The following is a 20,926-nucleotide window of genomic DNA, read 5'->3' as shown; positions in this document are numbered from 1 at the left end:
CTGTCTTAAGTCAATATTGTCTTTCTACTCAAATATAAGACGTCAACTCACAAAAGAAGTGAATATAATGATTTTACAAACACACGAAACGATCTTAAAGGTCCCGTAAACCAGGGTAAATTTGAACGGCGTTCAAAATTACCCCGCCTCATAATACCTTTGAAAGCTGGTATCTTTGAATCGTCAACAATAAAAATAATTATGTTTTGTGGCTGTCCTCAAAATAGTTCCGTCACATGGATTTCTTTTCAGGTTTTTGAAGCCCAAGAGTTTAAATATGTGATAAGAAGTCTTAATGGCATTAATTTGCAAAAGAAATTTATCGACTCATTGGAGATGGATGTTACATTCGGATAGCCTCTAATGTATGTGGACAAGCGTTGTCTTATCATAAATTATGTTAGCGCTTATAAGGCTGTATTTCTAGTTTTATGTGTTTAAACTTCTCTGTTCCAACATCATGTCAAGCGCGTATAGCATGGTGTTCATCATATATAAGGGCTATATAACTGCAAACTCTTGTCTGGTTTTTTTTTTCAAATGGTGCTACCTTTTAAGGATTGGGTCGAGTGCAGCGCTTGCCATGAATGGTTCCACGAAGCCTATGTGGACAAGGAATTTGACCCAGATAGGCCTAAATTAACGTGTAACCTTTGTATATATTTTGATTGTAGAATTCAAATTATGATGTATGGTCTTGCCGTGTCAAATCATTGAAAATGTTCAAAGTTATCTATTTCCCAGGGAAAATTTGAACACCTTTGAAATTTGAGAAACAGCCAAGAAACTATTGCCAAAATTATTAGTTTGCTTTAAAGTCAAAATTCCTTTTTGAGTGGTCTGTTCAATTTTCCAGACTGTAGAGAGCTATCGAGTTTTAAAGTATTTAAAGTTACCCCATTTTACAGTACTTTAAAGAGGGAATGTCCAGAAGAAGAGCTCTTCCAGTTAATAATTTTCTTCTTTGGCAAACTTTATGAATGATCAGTCTAGTATTTATGTTTGTTAAAAGCTAAGAGCATTCGACTTTTGCTGTAACTATGATATTGAAATCTCTATAATAATAATAATAATAATAAAAATACTTTATTGCATCCCAAAAAGGAAATTTTTTGTACAGACGTGTTATAATTTACACATAAGATAAAAATACAATGGAAATAGGATGTATATATATAAAAAAGGAGCAGCTCTATAACCAGAGCTGCGCTTTATAATATGAATAATTTCAACACTGTAAAATAGTTAAAACTGTCACTATAAATTGAAAATTGAAAAGATTGCAAAACAAATAAATTAATAAATTAATATTTATATTTTTAAAAAGTAAAAATGAGAAATAATTATATAAAATGATTATTGCTTGTTGTTATAAAGCCTAATACTGGACGGCAGAAAAGATTTTCGGTGTCTCTCTGTTTTCGTTGAAATAGAGAAAGGGCGACCACTTCTTTCTGACATAATAATTGATGGTCTTAGTGGATGATACTGGTCATTTAATATTTTAGTTATTTTATGTATACAAAATTTCTCGTATAAAAGATCTACATCGTCAACATCATTTATATAGCGTTTAATGGATTTTTTAATATTTGAATTTATTTTGTTCCTTTCCACTGCTAAGCAATTGCCTCCCCAAGCTGTTATACAAAATGACAAAACACTTTCGATTACTGCTCTATAAAATAATGTGCAGAGGGTTTTATCTATTCTAAACTGAGAGAGTTTTGATAAAAAATATGTACGTCTGCACATCTTATGCCTAATTATTTTCAAGTGTTCATCCCACTTGAGCCTGTCATCAATCGTTACACCAAGGTATTTGTAGTGAGGAACTCGCTGGACGAATTGGTCCTTTAATTTTAACGGTTCTATCGGTTCCTTCACTCTCCTAAAGTCAATCACTAGCTCCTTTGTCTTGCTTATGTTAAGCTCTAGGTGGTGGGCATCACACCAAGACACAAATCTATCAATTTCTTGCCTATAAGCCACTTCGTTGCCATTTGTTATGAGGCCTTGAAGAGCGGTGTCATCTGCAAACTTTATTAAAGGTACACTCAGGTTTTGACTTCTACAGTCATTCGTGTATATTGTGAATAATACAGGGGACAATACACAACCTTGAGGAGCGCCAGTATTTGTAGTTATACAGGAAGATTTGTTTTGCCCTAATTGAACATATTGTGCTCTCTCCGTAAGAAATTCGAGCACCTCTATTTATTATAATAATATTTTAACGCATTTCTTTGATATACATTTTCAATCTTATAGAAAAGATTTAGGTCGCCGTTGAAAATGTTTGTAGATATAGACTAAGAAAACTTTTATGCGCATATTTATAAATATAGACTCTATCAATTCATTCAAGTACTTTGACTTTTTCATGCCAAATAACAACATTGAAATGGGTTTTTTTCAAGGAAGAGCGGATCCAAGAAATTGAAAGGCTATATTCGTCAATAAGGTCAACACAATAAGATTGTAATTGGATTCTTTTCTGCAGATTAGACAGAAATCTTCAGCGCGGCATTGTGGTCTAAGGGTTTGTGATCTACAAGTTCTAATTTTGAGTCTCGTTTGGGTTAGCACAAGATATTGAGTCCTTGAAGACAGTACTCTCCACTCATGTTTGTTCTCACCAAACTCAAATGTAAAATAATAATATCGTAACAGCGTTTTCTCTATCGAAAAAATAACAATAGTGGCTTCCAGGCGGCATGTCTCATCTTTCATTTTAAGAGTTGCAATTGGCATTAGACCCCTTAGGAAAGGTTTTCACCTCATTTTGTAAATAGTGCTGTATATAAAACCTCACCGATTTGGGCTTTTTGTTTTTACTTTAACGATCTACCTGGATTATAATATTATGATCACATCGCTATGCGCTCTTCCCGATAAATGCCGATAGAGCCAAAAACTATTTCCTCTGTACGTTAATTGAGGTAATTCAATAAAGCAGTTTGTACAGCTGTGGCATCTACTAAGAGTGTATCTTGTCATTTAAGGGGCGGTTTGGGTCTAATTATTAGGAAAATCCTTCAAAAATTTGATTTTGAGATTTTGGTGGAAAATGATATTTTATTATCTTAGAAATAATATAACTGAAGTCCAAATTCTTAAAGTAGACTATCAAGGCACGAAATACAGAGTCGAAAATTGTACAGGTAGTAAGAAATGTGTGAAAAACGGGAAGCCATTTTGCTATTTTCTCAATATGTCATTTTTCAAAGGGTATGGGAAACTGTGTCAAACGTTACTCAGAATCTATTCAATGGAATTGTCTGAAAATTTTCACAGTTATCACAGAGATAATTATTATGTCACCATAGAAAGATTTTTTTGATAAGATTTGTGAATTTTAAATTACACTCCTAAATCTGAATTTTTTACATCAATTTTGTCATAACATTTTGATTCTCAACTTTGTAATGCTCTAATACAAATTCCATAAGCTAAAGCCGTAAAATCTCTCTATGGTGACACACTATGGTACAATGTTGACAAGAGGGAAGAATATGGAGGTCATTCCTTCATTAGTTTTTGTGGAACGTTTGCCACAAGATTGTTATATTTTTTTATGTCAGACCCCCAAATTAGATCGCAAAATGGGTATGAACACAGATAATTAAAAATTTTAACCATAAATGTTGTTTTTTAACCTATATTGATGATACAGAATGATTAAAACCGCCCAATATAGGTTATTAAATTTTTTTTTAGAAAAGACCCAAACCGCCCCTTAATGGGAAAGATATACACAGGGTGTCCATAAAGTCTTTCCCAGATATCAAACTTATTATTCTAAAGAAAAGTCATACATTTATGCTTGTGGATCTTCAATACATCACCAAAGTTAGCAAAATGAACGTGAACTAGAAAGACCCCACTTTTTCTCTTTCTTTTTATGAATCACAACAGCGCATCAAAATCTTCTTTGTGTAATGTAATGAATGAAACGAAATCGCAATAAGTAGGTAGCTCAAGAACGTTTTGTAGCCCAGCTTAGTTGACAACTACAGGATATGAAAACGAATTAATTTTTAATAAGCAAAAATTTAAACTCAATGCCAAAGTAACGGGTATTCTAAATTTGCTGAGACACAGCGACTGTTTGGTACTGGCAGATGCATAAAAGAGTTATAAGCCAATTTTTCTTTACTGTGTAAACGATTATTATAAATGTCTATTTAGATATGCTAGAATATCATGCTGCATCCCATCTTCATGATTATCGGTCATAGATTGTTCAGTAAGCCATATTTTTGTGTCGCCGGATGGCTCAGTGGCAAGAGCGACTGCTCGCTGATCTCTCTCTCTCTCTCTCTCTCTCTCTCTCTCTCTCTCTCTCTCTCTCTCTCTCTCCCTCTCTCTCTATCTCTCTCTCACTCTCTCTCTCTTCCTCTCTTTCTATCTCTCTATCTATCTATCTATCTATCTATCTATCTATCTATCTATCTATCTATCTATCTATCTATCTATCTATCTGCCTATCTCTATCTTTCTCTCTCTCTTTCTCTCTCTCTCTCTCTCTCTCTCTCTCTCTCTCAGTAGTAGTAGTAGTAGTAGTAGTAGTAGTAGTAGTAGTAGTAGTAGTAGTAGTAGTAGTAGTAGTAGTAGTAGAAGTTAGATTTATTATTATTATTATTATTATTATTATTATTATTATTATTATTATTATTATTATTATTATTATTATTATTATTATTATTATTATTGATAATATCATCATCATCATCATCATTACCATCATTTAATTAAACATTGGAACTATGTGTTCAGGGGTTTTACAAGGGTTCCAAAACCAAGAGCATAGCAACATTAATATGTATCAGTGACATGATGCTTGTATGGCGCTGTTATTATATTTTTTTCGACAAAGGCAATGCCGTAACCGTTGGGCTACACATGTCCTAAGTATGATGAGAACATTTTAAATAAGGAGCCTTTTCCAAGGACTCAAATTCGCGCTTCTCCTAGTGGTATTCGAGCGTAGATCTACAGATCACAAGTTGATTATCAAATCACTAGACCAAAAGGCCAGACACAGCTGTCGCGAAATATTAGTTTTAAGACTTTATTTTGCAGATGAAGTTCAGTTTAACCAAAATGCTATTTTTATATAGTGCTCTTATTGCTTCAATCACATTCCTTATAAATTGACAATCTGAAGTATTTTAGAGTGTTTGGGAAGAAAAAATTACCCTTTTATAGGATATAGGATATAGACGTCCAGGATAAGTTGAGCTTTATGCAGGATTTACAAATAATATTAAGACACTCTACCCTCAATGTCAGTAGCTATGGGTAATTCGTATGTGACTCGATGAATCAGAGCATAAAATGTTATTCACATACCGTTTCTTTGAACTTTGAATAAATATTATTATTAGTTAAATTCTGTAGGGTCAACAATTTGGGGTTTGGTATTTTTTCTTTTTTTTTTTTTTTTTTTTTTTTTTGTTTTTTGGGGGGGAGTTGTTTTTTTTTTTATTTATTTATTTATTTATTTTTTGTTCGTTTATTTCTTTTGGTTTGTTCGTTTGTCTGTGTGTCTTTTTCCATTATAAATTCAGAGAGGGAGAGAGAGAGAGAGAGAGAGAGAGAGAGAGAGAGAGAGAGAGAGAGAGAAAGAGAGAGGGAGGGGGGAGAGGAATATATATATATATATATATATATATATATGTGTGTGTGTGTGTGTGTGTGTGTGTGTGTGTGTGTGTGTTTGTCTGGGAAGTGGGAGTATTTATTTTTCGTTTTCTTTTATAGTCTTTCTGATTATACTTTTTTTATCAATAATATAGTCGTTATCAAAGTAAATTTCTTGTAATCCATAACAAATGGACATCTTTCGACGCGTGCTCTGGCCCATGTTTACTTTTAGAGAGCAGGTGAAGCAGGTTGTTCCTTCTTCTACTTTTACTTGAAAGTTCCCCTGTACCAAGTAGGATCCAGACAAAAAGTCATGACACCCCTGACACACAGGAACGATTCGTTCATTCGATTGCATTAACCAGTTAACTGCCTTACTCTGGAAAGAATTAAGAGATTAAAAACTGGATAGCTAAACATATCAGAATTGGGCCGAGTTTACATATTTGATCGAGGAGAATGACTCTACTAAAGCGCTAAAAAAGCAATAAGTCATAATGTTTTAGATCAGTTTCGCTTAAATTGGACTTTTTAGCATCTGGTTCAACCCTTTATAATACCGTTTAGAGACGATAGGTCACGTATTTGGCGAAAAATAATGTTAAATAGTAAAATAAGCATACTTGACGTCAGCTGTCCTTTTATTGTTGAGTTGAATTACTTATCAATTTCTACTCGACTCCATCTCTAAAATCAACATAGGAAATAGAAAACAATCAATGATTTTGACATTTTAAAAACCTGCCGATCCCAGTGAAAGGTAACTGAGGATGAACTTAAATAAGAACTCAGTCGTTCAGGGAATGAAATAAATTGTGCGTCATTTGAGTGATGCCGAATTAATATTGTGAACGTACGAGAGATCAATAAGGTAGGGTGCCCGAATTTCGACACTGGTCGTGAAGTCGACACTCTTGAATAGCCTGCTTTCAAACATGTTTTTCACCTAAAGGTATGTGTCGGACATAAAAACAAAACCTGAGCCAAAGTAGTCCTTTAGAACCAATCGACCCATTGAACTGGATTTTATCCCGGTTTCTATAGTGTTAAACGGACAATAGCAATGACTTGCTATCCTTTGGATAGGATGCTAGTCCATCACAAAGAACTTTCCGACAGATCTAACAGACCCAGCTACACAATCATTTCTGGGTGGACAAGGGGATCTGAAAAAAAAAAACTCGACTGCACCCGGGATGATCACGGTTCTTTTGCACTCTACCAAATGAGCTATCGGGACCCCCGAGCCTAAAGTAGGTTATAAAAAAACAATAAACTAGATCCATTCTCTCCACCGGGCCAAATCAATTCAAATCAACTTTTGTGATTTCAACTTCATTCCAAATCAATGTTTACACGACATAACACCGCATTGAGACAGATGGTCATTAATGCATCAGTTTACAGTTAAATTACAAAGAATCATGTGTACAATTTTTTTAATATTGTGGCCATTCACAAGTATATAAAATGTGTGTATGCATGTGTGTGTGTGTGAGAGAGAGAGAGAGAGAGAGAGAGAGAGAGAGAGAGAGAGAGAGAGAGAACAAGAAGAAGAAGAAGAAGAAGAAGAAGAGAAGAAGAAGAAGAAGAAGAAGAAGAAGAGAAGAAGAAGAAGAAGAAGGAAGAGGGAGAGGAGGAAGAGGAGGAGAGAAAGGAGAAGAAGAAGAAGAAGAAAGGAAGAAGAAGAAGAGAAGAAGAAGAAAGAAGAAGAAGAAGAAGAAGAAGAAGAAGAAGAAGAAGAAGAAGAAGAAGAGAAGAAGAAGAAGAAGAGAGAAGAAGAAGAAGAAGAAGAAAAGAAGAAGAAGAAGAAGAAGAAGAAGAAGAAGAAGAAGAAGAAGAAGAAAGAAGAAGAAAAAAGAAAAAGAAAAGAAGAAGAAGAAGAAGAAGAAGAAGAAGAAGAAGAAGAAGAAGAAGAAGAAGAAGAAGAAGAAGAAGAAGAAGAAGAACATACTTAAGGACAAACTCTCATTTTATGTCATGATTTATCATTTTGGTCAGTTATAAATAAAATATATTGAAATAAGAAAAGAGCAGTAGACCTTTTTAACCAAGTTAGGATACGCCGCTGCATGTGTTAAATTCGTTACGTTGTTGTCAAAATTAGGGCCCCTAGAGTGTCGAGATTAGGGCCACAGTGTCGAAATTAGGGCCACCATCAGAAAATAATTACACACCTTAATAAATGCAAAAATAGGAGCGTAAATGGAAAGATAGAACATATTAATTTATGTGATTTTAAACAAAATCATTTATCTATTTGATTGTGCGAACCGCACGTCGATAGCTTGAAAACAACGAGCGACAAGGTTTTAAACAAAGCACACACACCAAAAAAAAGGTCACATGGTGTCGAGAAATTTGGGCGCCCTACCTTAGTTGGTTTCTTTATTATCAATGTGCAAATAAGATTCAGTGATAGGTGGAGTTTACTGTGCTTATGCCTAAACTGTTTTAAAAGGGAAGTAATATTTACTTAATGCAAGTGGTTCATCCTATAAATGTCATGTGTTTACAAAAAGAATGAATTGCACAACATCTGGATTGGATTACTCAAACTTCAGTGTGATTAATCGTGTACATTCTTCCTTCTCTCTCTCTCTCTCTCTCTCTCTCTCTTATATATATATATATATATATATATATATATATATATATATATATATATATATATATATATATCCTTCTATCTGCCTATCTATTATCTATCTATATATCTCTCTCAGTTTGTGTGTTTGAGTGTTTGTAACCGCGTGTGTGTGTATGTGTGTGTGTGGGGGGGGGGGGGGGGGGGGGGGAGAGAGAGAGAGAGAGAGAGAGAGAGGGGGGGGGGAGGGAAATTTCTTTGTACGAGTGAATTTTTTCCCATTTCTATAGCCCTCAGCTCATGCAAATTTCCACTCTCGGGTAAACAAATGGCTACCAGATAGTTGCGTTTGAGAGACCTAGTTATACATTATGAATTCATGAATTTGGCTAATCTGACGTATTTATCTCTATCGATAGATCTATACCGGTGTCTATCTGCAGAGATATTGGGATAAAGTACTCTCAATTACTCCACCTCCTCCTCACACACTTCTCCATCAAGCATATATCCCGAATTGAAATATCATTACGTGTTCTCAAAACTATGCGGATCAACCATGAGTAACTGATTTTGTACAGCCGTGTACAAAAAACTTCAACTTTTATCGTCCAAACTATGACTGCATTGCGTCGGATGAAATGGCTTTCATGTCATCTTCTAAATGTTTTGGATCTATCAATAGAGAATTATTACATGCTTAGGCAGCGGTCTATAATAATGCCTTTTTTTCTTAAATCACGATTCAAAGCAATCCAAATTCTTTTCTTTTTTTTTTATCGCTGGACATCCCATGACCAATTATTTCCAAACGCCGTTGTGGAAGAGGATTGTGAAGTATCTTTAACATTCGATTTTCGGAGCTTAACGATTTTGTCTTGACATAATATTGTTCTAAAGAATAATATTTAGAATAAAGAATCTTTCATGAGTTAATGCAACCCGAACTAACTCTAATGTAAGTCTCTACTATCTGCTATTCAGAACTTGGTCCCATTGTTGGTATTTCAATTAACCCAAAATGTGAAAAGTATGGTGATGTTTAGGTCTGAAGTAATAAAATAAGGGAATGGACCGGATCCTGTTTGATAACAAACATTCAAATTTTGCATTACAAATGTAATTGTAGATGACGGCAAGCTGCCGTGTCAAATTTAGAAATTAAGGAGCAGGCACCGGTGTAAGATAAAGAACTGAACAAGTTTTTATGAAAGGTGCAAGACAAAGTAAGAAAGAAAAATACAAGAAAAAATCCATCAAAACAAATCAGTCGACCTCGACTGGGGATCGAACCTCCAACCTTCTGATTACCGATTAGACGTGCTACCATTAGGAAAGGCTCCCGATAGTTGGGACAATTATAATACCTATATTCTTCACAGGGGCATCAAACAACACATACATTGAACACACGATAGCATCAAACAACACATACATTGAACACACGATAGCATCAAACAACACATACATTGAACACGAGAGGACGAGGACGAAGACATTTGAGTTGCTCCATTTTATTATTTTTTAAAATATCAAATTAAGAAATTAAGGAGCAGGCACCGGTGCGAAATAAAGAAATGAACAAGTGTGTATGAAAGGTGCCAGACAAAACAAGAAAGAAGGATACATGGAAAAAAAACCATCCCAAAAAATCAATCGACCTCGACTGGGGACCGAACGTTAGATCTTCTGAATGTTAAGATATGTCTACAGTTTCAGATTTTTTTGGGTAAGCATTTGGAGTATCATCGACAGTAGCTGAAGCAAATGTTTTCTGGCCAAAATGGAAAAAAAAAAATAATTTGTAGAGTACAACAAATTAATCGACCCACCCAAAGCTCATGACAAGTAATATAAACAGTTGAGATGTAAGCATGAGAAAAGGAACACAGGTGGTCTGAAATTGTTTATCCGTCTGGTTTTCCCTAACCTATCTAGCCTATGTTTTCCGAATGAATAAAATATAAGGCAGGTTTATGAAATATAGAAAGTGCTTTAAACGCCACCAGACAGTTAAATGGCAGAGTTACCATTTTGTACATAGGCGCCGATAGTTGCCAGTCTACAGTTTATGTTAGCTTCATGAATATGAAACGGAACGAAACATTATCTATACCGGATGTGCTGCTAATTTCCTCTTTGGGAATCATTGCGTTGAAATTATGAAGTCTGGTATCTTACCTGCCATCGTGTACTAGAGATCTTGGTGTTACCAGCACAAAATAGCCGAATCGGTCACTGTCCTTACAACGCCCACTTCTAGGCATGAGCCTAGATGAGACTAGAAAACGTTAATAAAATTCGATTTTTTAGTCACTTGCTCCGCTTAGGCTGAAGACTAGCAAGTCAGTACTAGACTAGCTCAAAGAAGTCTTAAAGGATTTGGTAGATTTTCATGATATTGTAGCTTAACCATTAGAATCAACTGCTTTGATTTACCGTACTGTATTACTTTGCAGGTATGTTAAATTGATTGTGGACTACTGAAACACATTCGTATGGGTGACAAAAAACGAATTTCCTTATCCTGGGCAATATCGAACACTTTTTAATTCAGACTCTCGATCTTTAGTTTGACCCATTTCTTACAAGATAAGGTATAAACTCCGCATGTGCCATCTGTTAGTTATATAGATGTCTAAAGCTCTAGGCAACAAAGCTTTGGTGCCGACTCGGGCCGTTCCAGGAGTGTGGATTAACCCTCTCTTTAACAGCCATTTTCAAGATTTTCCCCAAAACTTCACACCCAACTAGTCTAACACAAAATAGATTTTTTATCAATCCGACATAATAGCAGTAAAATTCCCGCGATAATAATTTCTTTTGCAAAACATACGCTATAACACACTTCATTTTCTTAAAATTTTATGTTGTACGAAAGAAATTTGAATAAGAAAAATATTGGTTGTATTATAACGAATGTGACGATTTCCTATAGTTGGTAAGGAGAGAGTTAACCATTAGGAAAATCGTCACATTCGTTACGATGCAGCCAACAATTTTCTTATTCTGATTTAATTTTGTTATAGTTATAGCTATAAAAACTGGACACTATGTTGCAGAGATCATTTTTTAAAACAAAATATAGAATATACTCGTTGCTAATCTGCTTGAAAAAATCTTTTTTTTTTTAGGTGTTGGGCGGGTATGACGTTAAAGTAGTGGACAAGCCATAACAAAGCTGCTACTGACGTACGCATGTCGGTGTTGAAAGGAGATATCAAAGGTCATGCTGATGCAAGGCAGAGTTAACTCTAAATGCGCGGCTATGTGGTTTTGTAGTACAACTGCCTTCGACCGTTAGGCTCCGGGTTCGAGTCGATGCTCTGAGCGACACAAAGTTGAGTCCTTAGAAAAGGCTACTGACACACATTGTCTCACCGTATACATGTGAAAAATGAATACATGACCGTAACGACTGTTGAACTATATTTATAATGCTTAATGCGCTTCACAACCCTTCATTTAATTCACCTGTAGGTCATATTAAACAAAATACTCATTTTAAACAATACAAGTTGTGTGTTAGCGTCCGTAATGCACTAGGGCTCTGCATAAGTTCAGACGCGGATTGTCCGTTGAGGCCCGATTTATTAATAGCCATTATGATTTATACATGTGACGGGTTTTTTTCATTCAAAAAAAAATCATTTAAAAGCTCACTAAGATTACAACGGTAGTATATTTACCTCTACATATTCCAAAATCTTCCGTAGTTCGACTGTTATTCTCCCTGTCCACACAAACCAATCCCAATTCCGAATTACAAAATTCCTGAGTCTCCGGATGACATGTCTGTCCCAATTCTCTAGGACAGCAACCTGTTTCGGGGATGGGGAGGATATTCCAATTGCATCGAGTTTGAGCTCTGCACGGTTCTCCAATAATCCTAACGGTAGAATCATGGTTTGTGGCCGCTGCTGCTACTGATGCTACAAAAACAGCAGAGGCGACGGTGGTGATAAAAGAGATGCACGCCACGCGGCATGCTTTAGAATGTAAAGAGCAACTCTTTTGCATTCGTCCTGTCCTATACAGGTTACCCCGTCTAGACAAGGTGCCCTTCAAATTTTGATCTCCTTCTCATTTGGTTTCACTGTAAAGATACCATCCCATTTTGTTGAATAATAGAGAAAGATTTGAGTCGGTTGATACAGATAGACATATCCATAATATTTTAAAATCAGTTGAATCTGTTTTGATAGACTTTGTATTGTTCTTGTTGTTGTCATTTGCATACTTTTAAATATAAAAATAATTACCTCCCGGATAATATGAAGGTTTAACAACAGAGATATAACTACAAAAACGCTTTCAATCTACAATTCCCTGAACAAACATTAAAAATTATTTACTGGAATGTATCACAACCATCGCATCATTTTAATTCAAACACTTCACACAATGTCCAAGTAAAAGGATCACCTCTCCAGATCACTTGGGATTTCTTGAAATCGTAATCCAAATTTTCAAAGGTTGAACGTAGAAATAACTCATGTGTAAGTTAAAGTAATATATTCCAACACAGTTCAACCCATGATGAAAACACATCAGCTTAGTCCTCTTGTCCAGTTGCGGATCTGTTGAAAAGAAACAGAAGCAACGATTAAAAGGATGAAATCATAAAATTATAATGTCCACACTTAGCATGAATTATATCAAACAAATTGTTTTGATAACTAACAAGAAAGAATTTATGTAACCGAACGATTAAAGATTCCGAGTTCTAAAAGGATTGTATTTTATGTTGTAGATCAACTCAGCACACTTGTATAAGAATGTACTAATGTCATACATCGACAAAGCACATCGATGGCCTGTTGATCAAACCTCTGAAGTAGCCTCTTTGCGATACTATACTTCAGAGGTTTGATCAACGGCCATCGACATATATTCTTAGAAGTCTGGGTGTAAGAATATTTCACAAAATGGAGAACATGTTCATATATAAAGATATGAATTAAAAATTTTTTTTGCTAAAATAAAAGTATGTTGTAAGTGTACTGCAGAACGCTAAATATTACTCAAACATATGCAGAATAATCAAAATAAGAAGTCATCATATAACATCGTATACCCCCTTGGGGAACAATTACCTATTCTCAGCCTGTTGCGGTTCTAAACTAGTGCATCTGTTTTCACTATTTATCACAGCTGATATGACTGGTGAATACAAGAATGAAATGAACACTTCCTTGACATCGCACTTTATTTGAAACAGTGATACTGTTCATCACAAGATAATACCAGGTAAAGAGAGGAATGTATCATGGCGTCAAACAAGAAACACCTGGAGAAAAGCCTGATTATCATAATGATAGCAAACGAATTTCCTATTGGCACCGCATCAACAGCAGGTCTACCCTGCATTTCTTTCTTAGTTATGATTTTCGATTTTAAAAAAAATTATAATTACTATAGGAAAACTTGAATTACAAATGAATAAGTAGATAAATAGATACATGAATAAATGAATAAGTTATAAATAATGCCCCGCATTATAAAACACACACACACACACACACACACACACACACACCTTGAAGATGAATAAGGAAAGAAAAAGTGAAACAATGTAATATCTAATAGTAGCAGCAGCAGGAGTAGTAATAGTAGTAGTAGTAGTAGTAGTAGTAGTAGTAGTAGTAGTAGTAGTAGTAGTAGTAGTAGTAGTAGTAGTAGTAGAAGTAGTAGTAGTAGTAGCAGTAGTAGAAGTAGTAGTGGTGGTGGTGGTGATGGTGCTGTGGCTAGTAAGGGTAGTAGTAGTAGTAGTAGTAGTAGTAGTAGTAGTAGTAGTAGTAGTAGTAGTAGTAGTAGTAGTAGAAGAAGTAGTAGTAGTAGTAGTAGTAGCAGTAGTAGAAGTAGTAGTGGTGGTGGTGATGGTGCTGTGGCTAGTAGTAGTAGTAGTAGCAGTAGTAGTAGTAGTAGTAGTAGTAGTAGTAGTAGTAGTAGTAGTGGTAGTAGTAGTAGTAGTAGTAGTAGTAGTAGTAGTAGTAGTAGTAGTAGTAGTAGTAGTAGTAGTAGTAGTAGTAGTAGTAGTAGTAGTATTAGTAGTAGTAGTAGTAGTCATAAGAGAAGTAGTAGTAGTCATAATAGAAGTAGTAGTAGTAGTAGTAGTAGTAGTAGCAGTAGTAGTAGTAGTAGTAGTAGTAGTAGTAGTAGTAGTAGTAGTAGTAGTAGTAGTAGTAGTAGTGTGGTGGTGGTGGTAGTAGTAGTTGTAATAGTAGTAGTAGTAGTAGTAGTAGTAGTAGTAGTAGTAGTAGTAGTAGTAGTAGTAGTAGTAGTAATAGTAGTAGTAGTAGTAGTAGTAGTAATAGTAGTAGTAGTAACAAGTAGTAGTAGTAGTAGTAGTAGTAGTAGTAGTAGTAGTAGTAGTAGTAGTAGTAGTGGTAGTAGTAGTAGTAATAGTTATAGTAATAGCATTAATACTAGTAGTAGGGGTAGTAGTTGTAGTAGTAGTAGTAGTAGTAGTAGTAGTAGTAGTAGTAGTAGTAGTAGTAGTAGTAGTAGTGGTGGTGGTGGTGGTAGTAGTAGTAGTAGTAGTAGTAGTAGTAGTAGTAGTAGTAGTAGTAGTAGTAGTAGTAGTAGTAGTAGTAGTAGTAGTAGAAGTAGTAGTAAACACAAGTAGTAGTAGTATAGTAGTAGTAGTAGTAGTAGTAGTAGTAGTAGTAGTAGTAGTAGTAGTAGTAGTAGAGACGTAGTAGTAGTAATAGTAGTAGTAGTAGTAGTAGTAGTAGTAGTAGTAGTAGTAGTAGTAGTAGTAGTAGTAGTAGTAGTAGTAGTAGTAGTAGTAGTAGTAGTAGCAGTAGTAGTAGTAGTAGCATAGTAGTATAAGTAGCAGTTGTACTAATAGCAGTAGAAATAATTTAGTGGTAGTAAGCATTATTGTTGTATAGTACGTAATTTAAAGTATGACGGTTGGAGTGAAATAAAGCTATACATCGATGCACTGGAAAACTCATTAAAAGCAATTTACCGAATGTTTTAGAGCAAGTGCAACGAATGTGTTTTATAGAATTGACACGTAAAATGGTTTGCGTGATAAATTGGTCATGAAACAGACTTTTAAAGTCTTTGAGGTCTAGACGACTGTGGTTGTAATTGCTCTTCTTTCAGAGTGCCAACATATTGAAATTATTAATCGGGAAACGCAAGAAAAAACTCACAGGAAATGAACATTTTAAAAAAATGAGCAATACAAACACAAACAAAATTAATAATGTAAATTCATGGACTATGATGTTAAGTTATCCACAATATGTATGACGTTATTTGTATTTATTTGAAGTTTTGCTAACGGGAAACGACAAAATAATCCTGTTGGAAGCTGGTTCAAATGGGCTTGCTCGTTTAGACAAAAGAACTTCTATTTTTCCAAGATGTTTTCCTCGCTTTTATTTATGTTAAATAATATTCACTTACCTTGTTGATATTATGTTGGGTTCTATTTGTTCTTTAAAAAATTTAGATCAGACTTATTTCCTCAACATCTCAAGTTCTCTACTCTACTCCAGCAGAAGACTAGTTAAATTCTACAAAATTAAATATCAAACAGTTGGCATCCTGGTGTTTGCCCTGACCTCATCTCGAGACAAACGGGTAGTCTTATAGGATAAGCATTAAAAGAGCGTTTACCTTAAGAGTGGTTGAAAAAAAATTATAGAATATATCTCTTCCCATCATTATTTCATCATATATATGGCCGACTGGTTAAGGCATTGCACTGTGACCCGAAAGGTCCCGCTTCAGGCACTTTCGTTTTTTTCCTTGAGCAAGATGATTAAACCCCAATTTGCTCACTTGGACAACATGGGTGATTCCTGTTGACATCAGACATCTTGTTTGATGAATTATCTATATTCCTTCGTGGAATGCCTAGGCGACGATATCTTATGATGTCGTGGCGGAAGGGCAAATTTATATACAGTAATATATATATAAATAAATAAATCAATACATAACGATAGTTGACTTCACTGGTAAAGCAGTCTAATATCATCCTCAGTGTAGGAAACAAAAGTCTTAATTCAACCAAAATTTTGGCATTTTACATATAGTTTTTAAGCCTATTTAAATTGTGACTTGAAGTTTGTATTTGACCAGTAACTTATTAATTTAGTCCAAACTGATATTCTTCATCAATTTATAGACACAGCTCTTACAGTCATGGCTCTTTCAAACAACGTTTAATCATTTTTGTTCTTAAATCGAATTTAGATGTTTAAAATTAGTCTGAAATTTCTTCTAAAACCTTATCTACAAAACGGTAGACTGAAAAGTCTTGCCGCGGCTCTTATATTTTCAAAACTATAATTGATACGGAATTGACAAAGGTATCAAAACAAATCTCAGTTTATGTCCTTTCCATTTATCATTTTACATTTCAGTCTAGTTACCGTTCTCATCCACACAGGGTTACCAAAGATGCACCAGTTATTGCATCGCGTCGAAGAGGGATTAGCGTGGTAAACTTCGACACTATCGAGTCACCTCCGCCTGCACCTCGCCATCATTACCAAAATGTGTCCCCTTGAGGTGTCTCTTGAAGAAAATAGTCACTTGGAGCTAAATTAGTACTGTAAGGAGGGTGTCCTTTGACTTCAAGTAAACTTCCTCTTTTAATGTGGTCCTGCGTTTATGTGAGAATATAGAATTTTTCGCGAGTTTGGAGCTATTAAATGAGTCATTTTTATCCCGGCAAATAATTAACGAGCTTGCGAGTGAATTAATCCGCGATATAAAACCGAATTTATTATAAGGTATTTATTCATTTAAGTTTGTACATGTGTTCTAGTCATGTGTGAGTGAGATTTTGGTTCTTTTAACTCCCACTTAGAAAAGAATGACGTGTTCCGTCAAATCAAGTTGACCATAATTCATAATGTGAATGGTTGATGATATTTATCTAGGGCGAGAATTATATTATTTTCCCTCTCTCTCTCTCTCTCTCTCTCTATCTCTCTCTCTCTATATATATATATATATATATATATATATATATATATATATATATATATATCTGTGTGTGTATGTGTGTGTGTGTGTGTGCGTATGTGTGTGTGTGTGTGTGTGTGTGTGTGTGTGTGTGTGTGTGACCGGGTGGGAAGGGGGTAATGGTTTCGGATGCATGGCTTTAGTAACTTCGATTCGCCATTTGTATTTTCCTACGTCTGCTTGAATGACACTTTGACCCAAAAAAAAAAACGTCGGATTTATATTCATATTCATATGGCCAATCAGCTGCTTTTTCAACCTGCATTAGCCCAATAAAATGAGTGAAATATTCTGCAATCCTTGAATATATTTTTTATTCAACGGGTTGGAAGCACTATTCAACAATTACAATTTTACTAAAAAATGATAGGGTTTTCCAATGGGACACATACCTTTCAGCAACCTGAGGATATCTCAAACGATATATCCACCACTTTCCTATGAAATTCCAAGCCTTTGTGAACTGTCAGATTGCTTTATCCAGCGATTAGTCGATTACGTTTTTCAATTTCATAGGTTGATTTGCTGCGGTTGATGCCCTTTGTGGACGACCACTGCGAGCCTCTCATTAATGTTGGTACAGACAACGTCAGTTCCAGTAAATCATAAACCTACCTTTGAACAGTTCAAACATCCACGAGTTACCATAAACACATTTCAATCGTTTATGAATTATTACGCCTGCACATCTCTCTGCAGTGATGAACTCAGTCACAGCACGCTGTTTATTGCAAAAAGTTTTTAGTTTTCTTCGACCGACATGTTCAAGTAGGGGTACTTTCAAATACGATAAATTGAAATAAATACATAGCAGCTAAACCAAATTTGGTGACCTTAAAGAAGACTAAATTACGCACATTTTTATTTATAGTTTATATTGTTGAGTTCAATACAGTCGGAGATATTCAATAGGCGTTAAGATTTTTCAGACAAGCCTAGTACAAGTAATTTTTAAGTAATGGTCAGAAAATTGAACTTTCTTATCTGAAAAGTCCTTTTCCGCTAACGTGCTTATAAGCTAATGGGGTAATTTTCTATTGTAAAAAAATTGATTAGCGTCTCACGTGTGCTTATAGCCGGATCTTCCATGTAGCCAGAGTATTTATATACGGAAACCACTGTATATTGAAAGTTGGATGATCAATCCTTTAACTTTTCGGAGCCACACTTTTGGAACTTTCTACTGCCGCTTGATTTTCCAATTCGCCCAATCCATAATAAGAAAATACACAATACATTTTTAAAAAATCAAAAATCGAGTTGAAATATTATTATCATATAAATCCAGCATCGATACGAGAAAATGCTGTATATTGCTGTTTAAATAAAACTTTGAATTATAATGAGATAAATATAAAAAGGGCATCTTATTTCTCTTAGTGTATTGCCCGAGTGAAATAATGTGCTCGATGTATTGCAAGTCAACATCTTAAGGTCGTAAAATCATTCCACCCCGAAATATTTTATGGCCATAGCAATCTTACGACCGTCATAAAAAGCTGCAATAGGTTCCAAGTTCACAATAACCGTTACAGTAGAGGTATCCAACTTTGACAGTAAGAACTGTGATGGAATCGTGTAACAATGTAGCGAATACCCTTTGAATTTGATTAATCCTTAATCAGTCCCTAGACATGTTTCCTTTCATTTGTACTAAGAGATTGGCATAACTATTACTATTTTTTACTTCTTCTTCTTCTTCTTCTTCTTCTTCTTCTTCTTCTTCTTCTTCTTCTTCTTCTTCTTCTTCTTCTTCTTCTTCTTCTACTACTACTACTATCTTACTACTTACTATACTACTATTACTACTACTACTACTACTACTACTACTATACTACTATACTACTATACTACTACTACTACTACTACTACTACTACTACACTACTACTATACTACTACTACTAACTATCTACTAACTACTACTACTACTACTACTACTACTACTACTACTACTACTACTACTACTACTATTATACTACTACTGCTACTAGTACTATTATATTACTACTACTACTACTACTACACTAACTACTTCTACTACTACTACTACTACTACTACTACTACTACTACTACTACTACTACTACTAGTATTATTATATTATTACTACTACTACTACTACTACTACTACTACTACTACTACTACTACTACTACTACTACTACTACTACTACTATTACTACTACCGATAGGACTACTTCTACTACTACTACTACTACTACTACTACTACTACTACTACTACTACTACTACTACTACTACTACCGATAGGACTACTTCTACTACTACTACTACCGATAGGACTACTTCTACTACTACTACTACTACCTACTACTATACTACTACTACTACTACTACTACTACTATACTACTACTACTATTACTACTACTACTACTACTACTACTACTACTACTCTACTACTACTACTACTACTACTACTACTACTACTACTACTACTACTACTACTACTACTACTACTACACTACTACTACTTCTACTACACTACTGCTTCTACTACTACTACTACTTACTACTACTACTACTACACTATACTACTACTACTACTACTACCGATAGGACTACTTCTACTACTACTACTACTAACTACTACTACTACTACTACACCGATAGGATTTCTACTACTACTACTACTACTACTACTACTATACTACTACTATACTACTACTACTACTACTATTATACTTCTACTACAGCTACTACTATTACTACTACTAATACTACTCTACTACTACTACTACTACTACTACTACTACTACTACTAGTACTACTACTACGACTACTACTACTACTACTACTACTACTACTACTAGTACCACTACTACTACTTCTACTACTACTACTACTACTACTACTACTACTACTACTACTACTACTACTACTACTACTACTACTACTACTACTACTATTACTCCTACTACTACTGCTGCTGCTGCTGCTGCTACTACTACTACTATGACAACAATCTTTAGAATCAAACTAAAAGTCAATCCTCAAAACATTATCACGTGTTTACATGACCTCCTAAAGGTATATGGAGTTCGTTTCCGTGAGTTTACACCATTTGTACTGTTTTCATTTTTTCAAAACAAAATAGTTTTAAATACCGTGTCTTCAAACATACAAATAAAATTGGATTCTAGAAAATGAAGGTAATGATCACAGAATATTTCCAACACATCTACATACCCGTTAATTTCACCTGATGTTGCCGGTTACTCCAAATGCACAGACTGATGTGTGAGGAAGACCCCTTCAACTAACACCCGTACTTTCTTCACCTGCGAAGATTGCCAAAATGTCTTTTTACTATGGGTAATGCCAACTAAAATTAGAAACAAGGACATGATCCATCATTTGTATTATTATTTTCTTTCCGGTCCCGGGAAGAAGGAATGGTGTGATTGGTTTACTATGGATAGTTTATAAGCGTGGATTTCTTTATCACCTAAACCCGACAATATGAAAGTCTTCAAACGGCATTTAAAAACCGATCTTTTTAATTCTGCTTATCGTGATTCTATGTGAACTTCGAACAAGATTTGTGTGTGACTGTTGTAGTGATTTTGTAGTCGAATGAACGAATATGTGGGTTAACCAAAAAAACAACTATAGAGCAGTAAAGTTAGGTGCCCCAAACGTAAACAAAGGTCGAGAAGCACGTGGCAAACCACATGTT

At 34.8% G+C, this 20,926-nt stretch overlaps 1 protein-coding gene across 4 annotated transcripts in view; it reads right to left on the bottom strand.

The window, feature by feature from the left end:
* The window catches only part of LOC144977408 (uncharacterized), a 48,325-nt gene extending 27,799 nt beyond the window's left edge, over nt 1-20,526 (bottom strand). Inside the window, exons 1-2 of one of the 4 annotated variants that reach the window (XR_013646304.1) lie at nt 17,623-18,007; nt 11,926-12,816 (exon numbers count right to left, since the gene is read on the bottom strand). Coding sequence is in view for 3 of the 4 variants with exons in the window: in XM_078922607.1 (XP_078778733.1) it covers nt 11,926-12,256 (331 nt within the window). In the remaining variant the exon portion in view is untranslated. Of the gene's footprint in view, nt 1-11,925; nt 12,817-13,332; nt 13,465-17,622; nt 18,008-20,436 lie in introns of those variants that run through there. The other 3 variants (XM_078922607.1, XM_078922591.1, XM_078922597.1) reach the window with 3 other exon arrangements.
* Nucleotides 20,527-20,926: the final 400 nt, after the last annotated feature.

The sequence above is a fragment of the Berghia stephanieae genome, chromosome 1 (assembly GCF_034508935.2).
Source record: "Berghia stephanieae isolate SIO BIC M18660-M18661 chromosome 1, UCSD_Bste_1.3, whole genome shotgun sequence".
In the NCBI taxonomy this organism is placed as follows: domain Eukaryota; kingdom Metazoa; phylum Mollusca; class Gastropoda; order Nudibranchia; family Aeolidiidae; genus Berghia; species Berghia stephanieae.
This window is presented reverse-complemented; position numbering and strand designations above follow the sequence as displayed.